We start from the raw sequence: 18,423 nt of genomic DNA, 5'->3' as shown, positions 1-18,423 counted from the left end.
AGATTCTGTGTGTGTGTGTGTGTGTGTGTGTGTGTGAGGGGGGAAGCCAAAGGGGGGTGGGTTTACTTGTTCTGCTGGGGGGTGGGCTTGATTGCTTCTGTGTGGGACTGCTTTCTACTGTTTTCATCGGTTGCCAACTTTGTGTGGAGTTAACTGTGGGTCAGTGAGTCTCTCTCTGGCTGGTTCCTATTGTTTCCAATGGGCTGTGCAGCCGCTCCTATTGTTTCCAATGGGCTGTGCAGCCGCTCCTGTTGTTTCAAATGGGCTAGCCTGTCATTCGTTTTAGTACAACCCCTGTAATGTATTTCAGTGGAGTCAATGCAAGTCAACCGAATTTCCCCTTTCCCATTATCTTCAATGGGCTGGGCAGCCTCTCCCATTGCTTCCAATGGGCTGACTTGTCATTCGTTTTAGTACATCCCTTTTAATGGCTTTATTCCAATGGGCAGATAGGGGGACCCCTCCCGGGCCCCAGACCCAATCTTCACAAAACTTGGGGGTTCTTGCAAGAAGGGTCCCCTCAAGGTACACTGAGATTTTGGGACGTCTACCTCCAAACATGCCCCCCCAGAGCCGTGGAAATGCGCAAATGTGTTTTAATGCCTTTATTCCTGTGGGCGATTTGGGGGGACCCCTTCTGGACCCCATAACTCAGGACTCCCTGCCCCAATCATCACCAAACTTGGGGGTTCTTGCAAGAAGGGTCCCCTCAAGCTACACTGAAATTTTGGGACCTCTACCTCCAAACATGCCTCCCAAGAGCCGCAGAAAGGCACGTGTGTGTTTTTAATGCCTTTATTCCTGTGCGTGATTTTGGGGGGGGACCCCTTCCTCATATCGTCACCAAACTTGGGGGTTCTTGCAAGAAGGGTCCCCTCAAGCTACACTGAAATTTTGGGACCTCTACCTCCAAACATGCCCCCCCCCCAGAGCCGCGGAAAGGTGCAAATGTGTTTTTAATACCTTTATTCCTGTGGCTGATTTTGGGGGGGACCCCTTCCGGACCCCCTGACCCAATCTTTACAAAAATTGGGGGTTCTTGCAAAAAGGGTCCCCTCAAGCTACGCTGACATTTTGGGATATCTACCTCCAAAATGCCCCCCCCCCGGAGCCTCGGAAAGGCGTGGATGTGTTTTTAATGGCTTTATTCGGACGAATTTTTCCCCGAACTTGGAACTTGGCGCCGAATGGCATTCCCCAAATCAAAACAGGCCAGATTTTGCCAAAAAAAAATTCAACAGCCCTAGTGGCTGCCTGATTCCTCCCACTGCCCTAATTCCCTCCAAGACACCATGGGTTTGGGCAGGCCAATTTCAACTCAGATTACCAGATGATACGTTTTATTCTGGAGAAGAAGAGAAAGCAAAAAAGAGCACACCACTAGAGTCAAACAACCCTTCATGCAAAGTGGAGGGAACTGGTATTTCTAAACAAAAGATTCCCTCCCAATTCCAGTTGTAATCTCCCATTGCCAACCTTGTTAGGGCTGCCTCTCTATTAAGAGGTGCCCATTGCAAGAAAGCAATTAGAAAGTTAGGGATGGGTAGATGACAATTATTATGTCTTGTCCAAGAGTTCAAATAATACTTAAAGTTGTCCCACAGGTAATGGCAGGATTGAATCTTTGGAAAGAGAACATAAATTCAGTTTTTCTACCAGGTGTGATACTTTGCACTCCTCATGAGGTGCTCTATAGTTCTACACCGACTGCTGATACGTAAAACAAAAATCTGCATTCCAAATCATACTGTTAAGTGTTTGTATTTTGCTTACACTTTAGTACTAATCTATTTCAGACTCAAGGCAGAAAAAGAAAATCAAATCAAGCATCTTGAATCTCAAGTGGGATAGGCCTTATGAATTTAGGAGTTGTGCAAACTGAAAGCAAAAGCCCGAGCTTTTTTGGCTTTACAACAAATTCTGCCTGTGAAACAACAACACTGGGCCTCAAGCAGTAGTGACGTCCTTCTTCTTTTCACTCAAGAGGTTGTCTATCAGGTCCCAGGATTAACAAATCTACCCCCAAGCTAGATTTACAGCCCATTCCGGGGGTGGGGTGCGGGGGTGGGACATCCACGGCAGCCAGGAGAGGCTTCCCGACTGCTGCAGAGCTAAACAAAGAATTTAACAAAAAAGAAACATGGGGAAAGGGGGGGGGGAAATGGCCCCTTGCAAAAAGTGAGTCTGCACCACTGAAAAAGAGGCGCAGCCACGCCACAGCTTAAGGGGGTGTTCCCAGGGTGAAAGGGGTTTGGAAGCTAACATCAGCTCTACCCCCTGGAACGCCCTGGGTACACCTTCCTGACGCCAGCGCCTACTGCCTCTTCTGGGATTTTGCTCCCGGCGTGGCTGGGCTGGTGGCAAAGGCTGGGCTGGTGGCAGAAGCTGGCATAAGTGGTATAGATACTCATGTAGATACTCCATGGCTCCCAGGCTCCGGTGTGTGTCCCACCCGGAACGGTGTAAGTGCCTGTTATCCCAGGTTAAATGGGCACTTACATTGGCGCGGGGTCACGCCATCTCCTATGGAGCTTCCTCCCCCTTCTGGACTGCACAGTTAATCAAGGAGCCAAAATGTATCTACACCACTTAATTTTATGGGGTGATTAAAGACGTCACAGGCACTGTTCAGTCTTTTTCTCAGTCTGTAAGCACAGTTGAGGATTCAGTTTCAGTCTTGACAGTATTTGAAATTTTATATGTGTTATTTCTGCCGAACTGAAAAAAAAGTTTTAAAAATATTTTGCAGCTCCTATTTTAAAGTCAAGTTTACCTGGACTTCTGAATCAGGAGACTCTAACAAAACGGTGAGAACGGGGAGAGCACCTTGTCGACACAAAATCTCCTGGACCCATTCTGCAAGGGAAATGTGAGCCAATAACATGGAGCCTGTAAATTCACACAAATTATTTTGGGCTAAAGATCACTCAGATTCCTTTATTATCACTCCATAGATGCAAGTGAATTAGCAGCTGAAAATACTGCTAATTCCTAAGGGAAACAAATTAAAACAAAACTATTCCATTCTATTGCAGATTACAATATCTGTATTTTTTCCTGAATACTAACAATGCCTGGACATTTCACTCATTGGCAGGGTGGGCAAGACACCAAACACTGTGGCTAGACCATTATGCAAAAAAAGGGACGGAAGGCAGGCAGGCAGGCAGGCAGTTTCAGAGGATAGCCAGGTGGTTCTGCAGTAGAACAGCGAGATTCGAGTCCAGAAGCACTTTAGGGACCAACAAAATTTGGGGGGTTTGAGCTTTCAAGACTCAAAACGCCCTTTGTCAGGTATCTGACGAAGGGAGCTTTGACTCCCAAAAGCTCATGTAGTGGCAATATGCGGAAGAATATTGTACGAGGAGTTTTAGGCTGACATGTCACATATTCCTCCATATTCCCTATATGAAAGTATAGTTTTCTGTAATGAATGTTAGTTTAGTTTGTTTCTGTAGTGTTAAAAAGGGGAGTGTTGGGTTGCCAGATGCGCTTACTAGTTGATTAGGCAGTCCATGCTGGCTCATGCAGCAGCTGGTGCGCATGATCAGGAAGGCAGGGCTGTGGGCCAGGTGCCCTGAATCAACCCAAAGTACCTGGCCTAAGTGAAAAACCCAAGGAAGGAGACGAACGGTGGGCTTCTACACAGATCAGGCTGGATGCTGTGGGACAGGACTGGTGATTCTGGGATCTCTCTGGATGCTGCACACGGAGCCCCCTGCACCCAGGAAGGAGAGAGAGAGACTCATGTACAGTGGTATTGCTCTGAGTTACTTTGTATTATTTTGCCTGCTGAATGTGTAGTTTGGTAATTAAACTGTTGATTTTCCTTCAATTACCAATGTGCTCATTGCCTCCAAATCTTAAAGAACCCCTGCTTTGGCGGGACAAGGGACGTAGTCGGCAGGATTTGGAGACAATGTTTTGGTGGAGAAGGAAAGCAACTGAGCAAGAGGAGGGTCAGAGCTACATCCCTGGTTGGCCCAGCACAAATGCTTGGGGGCCAGTAGCTCAAATTTTGAACCGGTTGACTCCGCCAGTATATTGGGAGTCTGAGATGGCAGAGCTCGGAGAGCACAACCCCACGGTTGTGCTTAAGTGTTTACAATTAATGAGAGTGGGGGAGGAAAAGGAGCAGAAGGCTGTGATAGGATATGGATGGATTCTGCTCACAGCGCTCCGGAATGTGTGGGAGCAATTAGAAGCCTCTGAGAGGAAGGTACGGCGGCAAACTGAGAAGATCGCTGCCTTTGAGGATCAGCAGGCTATTTGGAGAGAGGCATTGAAAAGTGCCCAAGGGAGGGGGGATGTGGCTGAAGAAGGAGCTGCCACTATGGCAATTCACTTTGCTAAGATAAAACATGATAAGCAGGCGAAAAAGAGGTACATTCCCAACCCTAGGGAGGTTAGAGCCCTTGTTGCCTCAAGGCATCGGGACCCAGAGACTTGGAGTGGGGAAACAGGGGATTCTAATGAGGAGGAGTCCGAATGGACAGAAGGAGAGGATGAAGGCAATGAAGCTATATGGATGGCTGAGGCTCGTCCCCTGATTACCAATAAAACCAAGGGGCCCCCTGGCAATCCACAAGCTGCCCAGGCAACCAGGACAGTAAGGGATTATACTCAGCAAGAATTGACTGAGATAGCAAAAGCAAACAAATAGAAGCCGGGGGAACGGCTGTCGCAATGGTGGGTCAGGTTTTGGGACCAAGGGACTACTAGCCTCCATCTAACAGGGGAAGAATTGATAAAGCTGGGAGCATTGACCAGAGATATGCTGATTAACCAGTATTTACGAATGCCTAATACAGCTGCAGCAGGCTCTGTTTGATTGGTGTGCGCAGGCTGTGAAAGCCAGATACCCAGCTGCAATGGATTGGGAGGAGCATATGCCTTTATGGCATACTATTGAGGAAGCAATAGAGCAATTAAGAGGAATGGCTTTACAAGCTGGAATTTATTAGTAAGGGTTTGCAGGACCTGATGCTCAGCGTCTTACTGAAGGGATGAGAGCACGATTGCTGAAGGGAGCTCCTTCATACATGTGTGGTCCTCTGCTGGCACTGTTGGGGCCTGCTCAGGGAGGAAATGTTGGTGACATTGTGATGCTAATTGGGCAATTAGAGGAAATTCAGAAGGACAGTGCTCCTAAACCTCGTGCACGTGTAACCAGGGAAAAGGAAAAACCCACAGTAGATAGGCAGCCCTTTAACACTAGAGTGACACGAAAGCAAATGTTCCTGGAGCTTCTAGGAATAGGAGTACCTAAAGATGAAATAGATGGCATTCCAACGGGGGAAATGTATAAAGTGTGGAAACAAAAATGTGCAGCTAAAGGGAAACAGGAGGCAAAGAGAGAGAATGATAGTCCACGGGTAAGGGAAACGGTTACACCGACAGCCCCGCCCGAAGAGCGGCTATACCCCTCCTTAACTGAGCACATGGGGTGGGAGATACCTCAACCACATGGATAGCGGTTGGGCTCCAGAGGTAAGGCTAATAAAGATGGCTATCCCTGGGGACCCCTGCCCTCACATCTCTTTAACTATCCACTGGTCTAAAGCAAATGGACAGCGTGTGATGGCTCTTATGGATACAGGAGCAGAGGTAACATTAATACATGGAATGCCAAATAAACATAAAGGGGAGACTGTATATATCAATATATATGGTGATGGGGAAGAGCCTACTACTCGAGTGAGATTGTGTGTGGCTCTAGGTAATTCAGCTCCTTTCTGGGCAGAAGTGTTAATATCTCGTGTACCTGAATACATAATTGGGATTGACTTGTTGCAAGGAAAAGAATTTCAAACTCCAAAAGGGAGGTTTGCCTTTAGGGTTAGGGCTATCCTAGTAGGCAGAGCAAAATGGACACCTTTAAAGATACCCCCTCCTGCAAAGCCTGTGAATGTAAAACAATACAGGCAACCAGGGGGTCATGAAGAGATCTCTCAGACAATACAGGGGTTGTTGGAGGTAGGAGTTTTAAGACCAGCTGTTTCTCCTTTCAATTTCCCTGTATGGCCAGTAAAAAAGCCTGATGGGACATGGAGAATGACAGTAGATTATCGCCAGCTAAATAAACATGCTCCCCCTCTAGTAGCAGCAATACCAGACATGGTAACCCTTCTGGAGAGTATTGAGAAGAACGCTGGGACATGGCATGCTGTAACTGATTTGGCCAATGCCTTCTTTTTCATTTTGATTGATCAGGACTCCCAAGATCAATTTGCTTTTACTTGGGAGGGGAGACAATATACATTCCAGGTCCTGCCCCAGGGCTATGTGCATAGCGCCACCCTGTGTCATGGAATAGTGGCAAGAGACATAGGTCTAATTACGTTAAGCCCTGCTCTATTAATGGCTCACTATATTGATGATGTTTTATTGTCCGGACCAACAGAGGAGGACGTGCAGAAGGGTTGACCACATGCGGTCTCGGGGATGGGAAATTAATCCAAAAAAGATTCAAGGACCTGCTCAGCAAGTGCAATTCCTAGAGGTGGTTTGGGCTGGACCGGTACGACATATACCTGACAAGGTCTTAAATGTTATTGCTACCTTGAAAGCCCCTACCTCGAAAACCAAGGCTCAACGTCTGGTGGGGTTGATGGGGTACTGGAGGCAACATATACCCCATTTAGCTCAAATACTAAGACTTGTTTATAATGTGACACGTAAGAAGGCTCATTTTGAATGGGGAGAATTGCAAGAAAAAGCATTGTCTGAAGCCAAAGCAGCAGTGGCTGCTGCAATGCCTCTGGGACCTTATATTAAAGGTTTACCTTTTGAGTTGCAGGTTTCTACGAATGAGGAGATAGCTGTTTGGCAAAGTTTGGAGTCTGTGGCAAAAAGAACCCAGGGGAAGACGAGTTCCTTTAGGGTTCTGGTCCCGTAAGTTACCCAATGTTAATTATACGCCTTTTGAGAAGCGGCTTCTAGCATGTTATTGGGCTTTGGTTGATACAGAAAGACTGACAGGACAAGATCCTGTGGTGTTAAGACCTGCTATACCAATCATGACATGGGTAAAAGATGAGTCTGCAAGCCCCAGGGTGGGGAGAGCTCAGCAATCCTCTATTGTTAAGTGGAAATGGTACATTGCAGAGAGAGCCAAAGTTGAACCCCAAGGGGTCAGTGCATTGCAAGAGCAAGTTTTAGCTGTAATACCCACTGGAGAAGAAATACAAGAAAGTTCTATTGCTGAAAATATTGTCGAAGGCTTTCACGGTCAGAGTTCATTGGTTCTTGTAGGTTATCCGGGCTGTGTAACCGTGGTCTTGGAATTTTCTTTCCTGACGTTTCACCAGCAACTGTGGCAGGCATCTTCAGAGTAATAACACTGAAGGACAGTGTCTCTCAGTGTCAAGGGTGTAGGAAGAGTAATATATAGTCAGAAAGGGGTTGGGTTTGAGCTGAGTATTGTCCTGCAAAAGTATTGTCCTGTAAGTATCAAGATAATGTGCTAATGAGGGTATGGTATGTTAATATGGAACCATTGTATCCTGAAGTGATCTGTTAATGTGTGTAATCCAAAGCTAATCTGTATGGCTATTGTTGAATGTTGTCTTTGTCTGGAGGTTTTTCAGGGCAGGAAGCCAAGCCTTATTCATTCTTAAACTCTCCTCTTTTCTGTTAAAGTTGTGCTGATGTTTATGAATTTCAATGGCTTCTCTGTGCAATCTGACAAAATAGTTGGTAGAATTGTCCAGTCTTTCAGTGTCTTGGAATAAGACCCTGTGTCCTGTTTGTGTCAGTCCATGTTCAGCCACTGCTGATTTCTCAGGTTGGCCAAGTCTGCAGTATCTTTCATGTTCTTTTATCCTTGTTTGTATGCTGCGTTTTGTGGTCCCGATGTAAACTTCTCCACAGCTGCAAGGTATACGATATACTCCTGCAGAGGTGAGGGGGTCTCTTTTGTCTTTTGCTGATCGTAGCATTTGTTGTATTTTCTTGGTGGGTTTAAACACTGTTTGTAGGTTATGTTTTTTCAAAAGTTTCTCCATCCTATCAGTGACTCCTTTAATAAATGGCAAGAATACCTTTCCTATGGGAGACAGTTTTTCTTGAGTTTTCTGATTTTTGTTTGTTTTAATGGCCCTTCTGATTTCATTCTTGGAGTAGCCGTTTGCTAGCAGTGCGTGATTTAGATGATTAGTTTCTTCCTTGAGAAACTGTGGTTCACAGATCCGTCTTGCACGGTCCATTAATGTTTTGATTATTCCTCTTTTCTGTCGGGGGTGGTGGTTGGAGTTTTTGTGTAAGTAGCGATCTGTGTGAGTTGGTTTCCGGTAGACCTTGTGACCTAACTGAAGGTTTGTTTTACGGATGACAAGGGTATCAAGAAATGGGAGTTTACCCTCAATTTCCTTTTCCATGGTAAACTGAATGTTTGGATGGATATTATTAAGATGGTTTAGAAAGTCCATTAATTTTCTTCACCATGGCTCCAAATGGTAAATGTATCATCTACGAACCTGAACCAGACTGTAGGTTTGTAAGGTGCTGATTCTAATGCTGTCTTTTCAAAATATTCCATGTAAAAGTTTGCTATTACTGGACTGAGTGGACTTCCCATAGCTACTCCATCAATCTGTTCATAAAATTCTTGATCCCATAGGAAATAACTTGTTGTCAAACAATGGTGAAATAAGGCTGTTATATCTTCTGGAAAAATCTGGTTAATCAATGAGATTGTGTCTTTTACTGGAACCTTGGTAAAGAGGGATACAACATCAAAACTGATTAATATATCATTTGGATTGAGTCTTAACGGACTGATTTTGTTGATGAAGTGAGTTGAATCTTTGATGTAAGAAGTGGTTTTTCCAATGTGGTCCTGTAGGAGGGTGGTCAAATATTTAGCTAATTCATACGTTGGGGAACCAATGGCACTCACGATGGGTCGGAGTGGAACGGAATCCTTATGAATTTTAGGTAGTCCATATAATCGTGGTGGCTGTGCTTCAGTCTTGCATAGTTTTCTGTGTGTGTCGGGATGAAGAGTGGAATTCTTGATCAGAATGCTAGTTTTCCTGGTAATTTTGCAAGTTGGATCTCGTTTTAGTTTTTTGTATGTGGCAGGGTCCAGAAGTTCCTCAATCTTCTTTTTGTATTCTTCTGTTTTCATGATCACTGTGGCATTGCCTTTGTCAGCTGGTAGAATAATGATTTCTGGATCTGCATTGAGGGTCTTGATGGCGTTTCTCTCCTTGCGTGTTATATTGCTAGCAGGGGGCTTTGCTTTTCGTAGAATTCTTGCTGTCTCTCCTCTTATTTCCTCAGCATCTTCTTCAGGTAGATTACGAATGGCAGATTCTACATTTGCAATGATGTCTTCCACTGGAATTTGGGTGGGAGTGACTGCAAAGTTTCCTCCCTTAGCTAAGATGGAAGTTTCTTCAGGTGAGAGTTGTCGGTCTGTCAGATTGAAGATAATCCGTTTGTTGTCAAGTTTTGGACTGTTCTGTCTTCTTTCCTGTAATTTGTTAAACTTTTGCTTCTGTCTGGAAGTATGGCTGGTTAACCCCTGTTCCATTTTTCTGTAGGTGAGATTATCAATCTTGTCCCAATCATGGCTTCTCATTTTGTGGCTAGTATTGATATGTAAGGAAAACAACTCCTTGTCTGTGGCAGCAAGTTCTCTGCGGGTAGTGTGAATTCTCTCTCGTAAGAGAGCCCGTTCTAGATGGTCATAAATGCGGTTAGCTCGTGAAGTTTTAAAGATTCTTTTACTTGTGAGAAAAGATGGACTGGTTCCAGTGTCTCTGCATCGCAGTAGAAACAGTGTTTAAACCCACCAAGAAAATACAACAAATGCTACGATCAGCAAAAGACAAAAGAGACCCCCTCACCTCTGCAGGAGTATATCGTATACCTTGCAGCTGTGGAGAAGTTTACATCGGGACCACAAAACGCAGCATACAAACAAGGATAAAAGAACATGAAAGATACTGCAGACTTGGCCAACCTGAGAAATCAGCAGTGGCTGAACATGGACTGACACAAACAGGACACAGGGTCTTATTCCAAGACACTGAAAGACTGGACAATTCTACCAACTATTTTGTCAGATTGCACAGAGAAGCCATTGAAATTCATAAACATCAGCACAACTTTAACAGAAAAGAGGAGAGTTTAAGAATGAATAAGGCTTGGCTTCCTGCCCTGAAAAACCTCCAGACAAAGACAACATTCAACAATAGCCATACAGATTAGCTTTGGATTACACACATTAACAGATCACTTCAGGATACAATGGTTCCATATTAACATACCATACCCTCATTAGCACATTATCTTGATACTTACAGGACAATACTTTTGCAGGACAATACTCAGCTCAAACCCAACCCCTTTCTGACTATATATTACTCTTCCTACACCCTTGACACTGAGAGACACTGTCCTTCAGTGTTACTACTCTGAAGATGCCTGCCACAGTTGCTGGCGAAACGTCAGGAAAGAAAATTCTATTGCTGAGCTTGGGAAATCCCCAGTGCAAGAGGCCCTCCATATGAACAAGTATCCCATGATGAAGTCTGGTTTACAGATGGGTCTGCTCGATACCGGGGAAATGAGAGAATGTGGCGTGCAGCTGCTATTAATCCAAGGAAGCAGATTACATTGACTCGTGGGGGAAGAGGCAAGTCTAGCCAGTATGCTGAATTGATGGCGGTACTAATGGTTATCAAGCATACTGTAGATCAGAAAGCAGATGCCGTGTATATTTACACTGATTCATGGGCTGTTTATAAGGGATTGACAGTGTGGTTCCCCAAATGGAAAAAAGATGAGTTTTGTATCCATGGTCGACCATTATGGGGACAGGGACTATGGATACAATTGGACCAAATGTTCCAAAAAATAAGTGTGTATGCTGGACATGTAAATGGGAACGTATCAGGAACACCTGAAGCTGCACACGGAGCCCCCTGCACCCAAGAAGGAGAGGAGAGACTCATGTACAGTGGTATTGCTCTGAGTTACTTTGTATTGTTTTGCCTGCTGAATGTGTAGTTTGGTAATTAAACTGTTGATTTTCCTTCAATTACCAGTGTGCTCATTGTCTCCAAATCTTAAAGAACCCCTGCTTTGGCGGGACAGCTCATAGACAGACAGATATACTGTCTATCCTGGGGAAATGAAATAATATTAAACTGATGTGATAATATTAAACATTTATGTATGATTTGGGTTCATCCTGGTGTAACCAATTATGGGAAAAGATTGCCCCGGACATCAGATTTCGAACCACACTACAGAGATTGCAAAATGGAGCTAGAGGTGGCCCAGGCCCAGGCCCTGGAAGCCACTGTGCAACTGGGCCAGACTTTTCCAGGGGAGAAGCTGCCGGGGGAGAGAAGGAGTGAAAGCTGAAGATGGGGGGCAGATAATGGTTGGCTGGCTGCTGAGCGGGAAGGAGAGAAGGAAGCAGGAAAAGGAGAGACTCTATAGGGGCTGCAAAGGAAGGGAAAGAGGAAGGAATGAGGGGCAGCATGGGAAAATGAGTTGCCTTCTACTAGTCCTTGTAAAACCCGGTTTAGGATCCTGCACAATGTCAGTATTGCTGAGCCCCGTGTTGGCGAACCTATGGCACATGTGCTGCAACCGGCACGCCGAGCCCTCTCTGTGGGCACGCGCGGACCGTCGCATCTGCCTAGGGCTGTGCCGTGTTGCCATGGTGAGGGTGCTGAGGGTGGTGCTCCTTCTCCCCAAGCCCATGCTCCCCAAGCCTGGCTGGCACCCTCCCTCTCCTTGCACCTGGGGCAAGCCCCTCCCTCTCTCTCAGTTGAGCTGCTGCCGCAGCTCAGCTGTTTGTTCGGGTGCCCCGCCCATCTTCAGTTTGGACCGGGAAGCTGTGGCCAAGCACCTTGCCACGCCCCCCTCTCAGCTGAGCTGGGGCAGCTCAGCTGTTTGTCGGGGCCCCGCCCGTCTTCAGTTTGTTTGGGGCCCCGCCCATCTAAAAAAGCATTTAGAAAATTCGACAACATTTGCAGACAATCCTACAAGCCATCAGGAAATCTACAAGGAATTTTCTAGCATTGTAGCAGCTGCAAAGGTGAATTTTAGTAACAGATTTTTACAGTTCCATAAGATGGAGACAACCCTGTGTTTTCTTACTTCTCCAGATAAAGCCAAATTTGAAGAACTTGATCTTTCCTGCCTACACTGGTTAGATTTAGAAAATCTGAAAATGGAGCTAATAGAATTTCAAGAAAGTTCTATCTGGAAAAATAAATTCTATGACCTGCGTGAAACACTTGAGAAGATAGAAGGGATGCCGAAGGACAGCACAGTTAGTTCTGAAAATGAAATCCTTAAAGTGTGGAATTCTCTGCCAAATAATTTTAAGTCAATGAAAGCACTTGGGATTGCTTTCCTTACTTTGTTTGGATCATCTTATCCTTGTGAGCAGCTGTTTTCAGCTTTGAATTATATCAAATCTGACACCAGAAACAGGCTAACAGATGACCTGAGTGCTGCATGTGTTGCTCTCAAACTTACAAAGTATGAGCCAAGGGTAGACAAATTATCAGCATGCACACAACAGCAAAAATCACATTAATTGTTCAAAAAATTAGATGATGTCCTCAAAGATGTCACAAAAATGGTGAATTACATCATGGCTCGTGCTCTGAATTGTCGACAGTTTCAAGCACTTCTTGAGGAGGTTCAGGCACAGAATAATTGTTTACTTATGTCCAATAATGTCCGATGGCTGAGCAGAGGAAGAATCCTGGAGAGATGCATGCCAAATGCAAACTTTTACCTTTCAATAAAAAGTTGTTTGTATCATTGAAAGCTCTGTTATTGTGATTTTCTTTTAACGCAAAATATGTGAATGTATGAGTTGTTTTTTCTAAACTAAAACCTCAGTATTCAGGTTAAATTGCCGTATTGGCACCTGGCGATAAATAAGTGGGTTTTGGGTTGCAGTTTGGGCACTCGGTCTCTAAAAGGTTTGCCATCACTGGCCTAGCCCAACATTACAGTAATAGGATCAACACCCATCCCACTAACTCAGACTTCTTGATGCATCCCAGAATTGGCAGCAGTGATAGCCCCCTTGCACTGAATCCTTCTGCAAAAGGGGATACTAGAAAGAAGCAGTTGATCAGCAGCAGCATTCAGGGTAGAAGTCCTTTAGAGAAGACTTCCCAATTCCTTTTGTGTTGTTCATGTTTCTGTCCTGATTGGTAACACTGGCAGGAAACACCAGAAGGAACAGAATCAGAATTCAAATGTGTCTTCTGCACTGCATGCTGCAAAATGAGTATCTCTTTGTGGGATACTGAATACTGATTAAAACCTGCGTAGGTAGCAGCTGGCTTAATGTATTTCATACTTGACCTGTTTACTGAGTGGGCACCAAGGCCTGATGGAAGGCAGATCAACGGAATTGTTATTTCCCTCACCAATGATCATAACTGCCAGTGAAAAACAAAGCCTCCATAACCACGTAACATTTTAAAGAGAATAAACTTTGTCAACATAATTTAATTCCCATCTTCGCTAAGGTTGCTGCATCTGACACAATGGAAATGTCCCCGTTCAAAATACCTGATTGTGTGAGGTTGAAAACAGCTCCAACTGCATATTGTTGGACTCTAGGATCATAAGATTTAGAAAGAGTAAGTAAGGGTACGACTCCTCCTGCAGAAGCAATTGCCTCTCGGTTGGTATCTGGGAAGTGAAAGAAAAATTCAGGAAGTTAGATATTTTGGTAGGCGTTACCGAAGAACACTGTATAAGGAATAGTCTGAACACAGTAAACAGATATAAGACATGGACTAGGAATCCTGGACGCCAACTGAAAGAACAGGAATGAAAAATACCAAATGTGGTGTTTTTTTGAGTGATATACATTTATTTATTTATTTGATTTATAAATGAACATAATTAGGTTTGCATACCACAAAGACTTACTAGATGAAGCGGTTTCTACTGGAAAATAACTGCGATCAATATACCCTAGTTGATAAGTACTGGCAAAATCTTGCCAATCACCGTGCTGCTACAGAAGACCAGGAGCCTGTCACCACCACTGAGTAAAGTTACACCTTACGATATTGTATTGACCTCAGCAGAACATCTGGGCCAGCACAGCAGCATCTCACATAGGCAATATGGTACCAGCAAGGATCCGGACTCAGACATGCGATACTATGCCAAAGACACGACAGTGATACCTATAAGGCCCGAGAGAAGGCCGGGCTCAGAGGGACCATAATGTGCTGGATTCTTATGAAATTTGTTGGGAATTAGTCTGCGAGTTTTGTCTCTGCCAGGATCACCAAAGGGTTACATGTTTGTGCTTTGTTCACATTGTCTCAGAAAGATGATGCTAGCCACTTGGCAAAAGTTAACTGGTCAGATAAAAAGCCATTAGTCCTGTGATGTTCTGGCAGGTACCTAGAAGCTCTTGTGAATTGCTTCATTTTGTTTGAAGAGCTTCACTTGACCTCACTTTACTTCGCTTCTTCGAATTATGAGCCCCAGCAGGCAGTGAACAGAGAATGCTAGCCATATTCTTTTCTGTGCTTTTTAAGCCTGAGAGCCTGTCAGCCACGGACTGGCAAGAGTTTAGAAAACGAGTTGTAGTTAGGAGTTGTTATTTTGCATTCCAAGTATTCCCTTCCTTTTGAGACAGTAAACTTCTGTATCTTGTGAAAGAAAGCAAAGAGTCTTGTCCTTGTGAGGGCATTTAATTCATGATCCACAAGATCACGATTTATCGCAATCAATCTCAACAAAATTTCTGAGATATTGGCCGGCCGGCAGGATAAGGACTGTATGTTTGAAATCAGGCCAGGCCAGCTTGCTCTCAGTTTCCAGAAAAGAAATGGCCCTGTGTCTTTTGTAGCAGAATTATCTGTTGTATCTCAAGAGAATCAGAAAGGAATAATGCAGATCAACAAGAGGAAGCTGGAGGGAAACGGTTACTACTTTACTGATTAGCAACTTTCTAACAACCTGGCCTTAGGAGAACCAGGACAACAGAATCCAGTTTGCCCTTTGGGTAAAATGTGCGGAGGGGAATGGCACACAGCAGAAGACAACGCTCATCCATGATCGCTGCCCACTCTTCTGGGCTGTGGCTGTCTACCTCCCGATTGTTGGACTATTCTGGGTATTTGATGCCTCTCAAGGAAGTTGCCCCCCTCTGAGATCTGCAAACCCCTACAAAATTACTTACATCCTCTGGACCAGGTACTGTTCATTAGACATATGCAGCTAGTTAAAGACTTAACTGCCAAACAAAGGAAAATGTCAGAAAAATAAGAAGGTGTCAAGGAGACCTGGTCTGACCTCCGTCAAGCCGGTTCCTCTTTGGGTCAAAAGTCACCAAATGTTTTCCTAAGAAAACCCAAAATCACCAGCTGAGCTCCAGGATTCCCCCTAGGGCGCAGTATAGGTAGTCTGCCACCAGCTCCCAATTCCAAAAGGCTGGCTTTCCCAGGGATGAGCTGAGAGCTACTCTTCCCCAGCCAGTTTCCAAAAGTCAAAACAGGCAAAAACCATCCCTGCAGAGTAGAGCTTCTGCCAGGGGAGACTTGTTGCCACAAAATACTAGGTAGGTGGTTTTCACACACACACTTAGGCATTTAGATTTAGCCCTGAGACCCAAAAAGGTTTCACAGACTTCAAGGTAAAGTCTAAAAGTTTATTTTAACGAAATGTGCTCATTACAGAAAAGGAAGGTATTCGTGAGACAGATAGCATAAAACAAGAAAGCTTTTAGTAATTTCTAACTTCACAGTAATTCTTAAGTTCAGGCAAAATAGGCAGGGTTTGCAAGAAAGTTACAAAGACAAAGACTTTAGTTGATTCAAAGTTACCAGAGTCCAAAAGCAAGATTGGTTTCCATCCAGCAGAGTTTCAGTTATGCACGGTTGTCCCTTAAGGGGGACGAGTCACAGAAGTTGATGAAAGTTGAGGACATGCCCGCATGTCCCAGCTCCATGGTTTTTGATCAGAACAGGGTTCATATTTATCTCTTCAATTTCATCAGGTGATGGCCAGTCACCCAATGGAATCACTGAGGACGCAGTAGGCTTGTAAAATATTTGGCATGTCATCTCTATGCCTTTGAAGCTAAGGATGAATTTGCATTTCTGCAGCAATGCAAAACATCTGGCCTCTTTCAGGCTCTAGAGATGCCAGACTTCTGACAGAATTGTCACCTCCAGAACAGATAGCTGTTTTACAATAGGGAGGTTTGCTTTGAAGCGGAGATCGCAGCTTCCGGCCTTCACACCTTCCCCCCAAACTGGAGTGACTTTCCACGGGAATGGAAGTGGCTTCCCACGGGAATGGTTTGCGAGAGAGCTGTTTCGGTCATCAGCTCCCAGAGTTTTGATATTAAAACATAGCAGGCCTAAGCCTAGACCAATCTTTGGTAATTTAAAACTCCATACTCAGATCGAGTTTGTGAATGTAAATCTGGAGATATTGGGACTTTACACCATCTCTTATTGTTTTGTCAGCACTGGTCAGCTCCTCGGTTGCGTTGGATCACCCCAATATTGTCTAAATACAAACTTCCCTTGGAGTCCTGGGTGATATCCCACATAATGGGAGATATTCATCCTGATATCACTAGTTCTGTTGCAAGATTTTTGGCGGAGGTGATGTCGCTCAAACGTCAAACAAAACAAGCACGTAAACTACGAGTTGAATGTTGAAACAGATTTTGTGATTTCAATGAGACTGGTTCAGGGGGAATATATTGTTATGGTATTAGTGATGCTATGTTTAGTAATTGTTTCTACTGTGTTTTAACCTTAAGTATACGTTGGGTGTTGTAAATTGATTATGTGTTGTTGTATTATGTATTATTGTTATGGTTAAGCTCAAGACCTTTGGTCAAAGGAGCTAGTAAATAAATGGAAATGGTAATTTAAAAGAAAAGAAAGAAAAGAAAGGCTTCTTTTCTTTACAGAAGGGTCCAGACTTCTCAGACTGCTCAGCAAAGCATTTTCAAAGCTGCTATAAATGGAGGATTAATGATGGCCCTGGGAGTGACATAGGCATTTTTCAGAAGTGTTTGAACAGACGGCACACAGATGGCACACACAGAAGGTTGACCTATTAAGGCTGAGGACAAAAACCAGGAACCTGACCAGGTTAGTCTGTGAATTATCAAGAATTTCAGCTCAGGATTCCTAGAATCATGATCAACATTCTACCAACTGTATCCCACCACTTGTTAAAGTCCTCTTCTCTTATGCTTCTTAAAATCATGCGGAATAAAATTTTTGTAACCAAGAATGCTACCTGTTTTCTGCCAGGGCAGTTCTGCTGCAGACAGTCAGGTAGCAGGCAGACATTCAACAGGTTAAACTTACTCTCTGCTGCATCTCTTGTCCTGGGAAAGGATCTCCTGCTTAATATCTACCTGTTGTGCAGCCATTAAAGAAACTCTGCCAACACAAACGAACAAACAACCCCACTGGCAACTATATTTGTACTTTGCTTTTTACCATTAAATTTTTATTAAAAATTTTAATAAACAAACAAAACAAAACATAGTCCAGATCCTATAATGCTCCTTGAGGTCAAATCAAGCAACAGAGAGTATGATGATCTCCCTGGAGTGTGAAATGTAGTTCCGGAAACTACATTTCATACTCCAGGGAGATCATCATACTCTCTGATGCTTGATTTGACCTCAAGGAACATTACAGAAACAGGATCTGGACTCTGTTAATTATTGCACTATTTCTGCTATGGATACTCCCTCACTGTATTGTTTTGTGTTACAAATTATATTCTGTTGGTGGTGAGATATATCTGTGCTTTGTATATACTATTGAATTTTTTGAGATACTATATAGTGACTTGGAAAAACTATTTATATATATTTATGTCTTTTGTTACTGCTGTACTTAAATTTGTCAACCTCACTTTACAGCAGGCTAACTATTTTAGCTTAGTAACCTCCACGTGAGGGCTGGAGATCACCTGGAATAACAACTGATCTCCAAATGACAGAGATGAGTACCCCTGAAGAAAATGGCTGCTTTGGAGGGTGGACTGTATGGCATCATACCCTGCTGAAGTCACTTCCCTCCCCATACTTTGCTTTCCAAGGCTCCACCCCCAAATCTCAAGGAATTTCCCAATCCAGAGCTGGGAACCCTAAGGGGGAATTGAGCTCTATAGTTAAGAAATCTGTTGAGGTTCCAGGAGACCTCTGGGCCCAACCTGGAGGTTGGCAATCCTAGAAGGAGAGAAGGAAGCAGGAAAAGGGGAGAAGCCATGGGGGCTTTCAGGAAAGGAAAAGAGAAAATAGTGGAGAAGGGGGAAATGAGATGCCTCCTGCAAATCAATGCGGGTTCCCACTTGTTCTTTTATAATGTCTGATGCCATTGTATTGCTTAGGACAATGAGTTCTTTGAAGAGAGTGCAAAATTAACA

At 44.1% G+C, this 18,423-nt stretch overlaps 1 protein-coding gene across 1 annotated transcript in view; it reads right to left on the bottom strand.

Annotated features, from left to right (window-relative positions):
* LOC130480076 (uncharacterized) overlaps positions 1–18,423 on the bottom strand; it is a 58,350-nt gene that overhangs the window by 28,804 nt on the left and 11,123 nt on the right. Inside the window, exons 5-6 of the mRNA XM_056852496.1 lie at positions 13,564–13,686; positions 2,774–2,856 (exon numbers count right to left, since the gene is read on the bottom strand). Coding sequence (XP_056708474.1) covers positions 2,774–2,856; positions 13,564–13,686 — 206 coding nt within the window. The remainder of the gene's footprint in view (positions 1–2,773; positions 2,857–13,563; positions 13,687–18,423) is intronic.

The sequence above is a fragment of the Euleptes europaea genome, chromosome 7 (genome assembly GCF_029931775.1).
Source record: "Euleptes europaea isolate rEulEur1 chromosome 7, rEulEur1.hap1, whole genome shotgun sequence".
NCBI lineage: Eukaryota > Metazoa > Chordata > Lepidosauria > Squamata > Sphaerodactylidae > Euleptes > Euleptes europaea.
The sequence above is the reverse complement of the archived record's forward strand: the minus strand, read 5'-3'. Positions and strand labels throughout refer to the sequence as shown.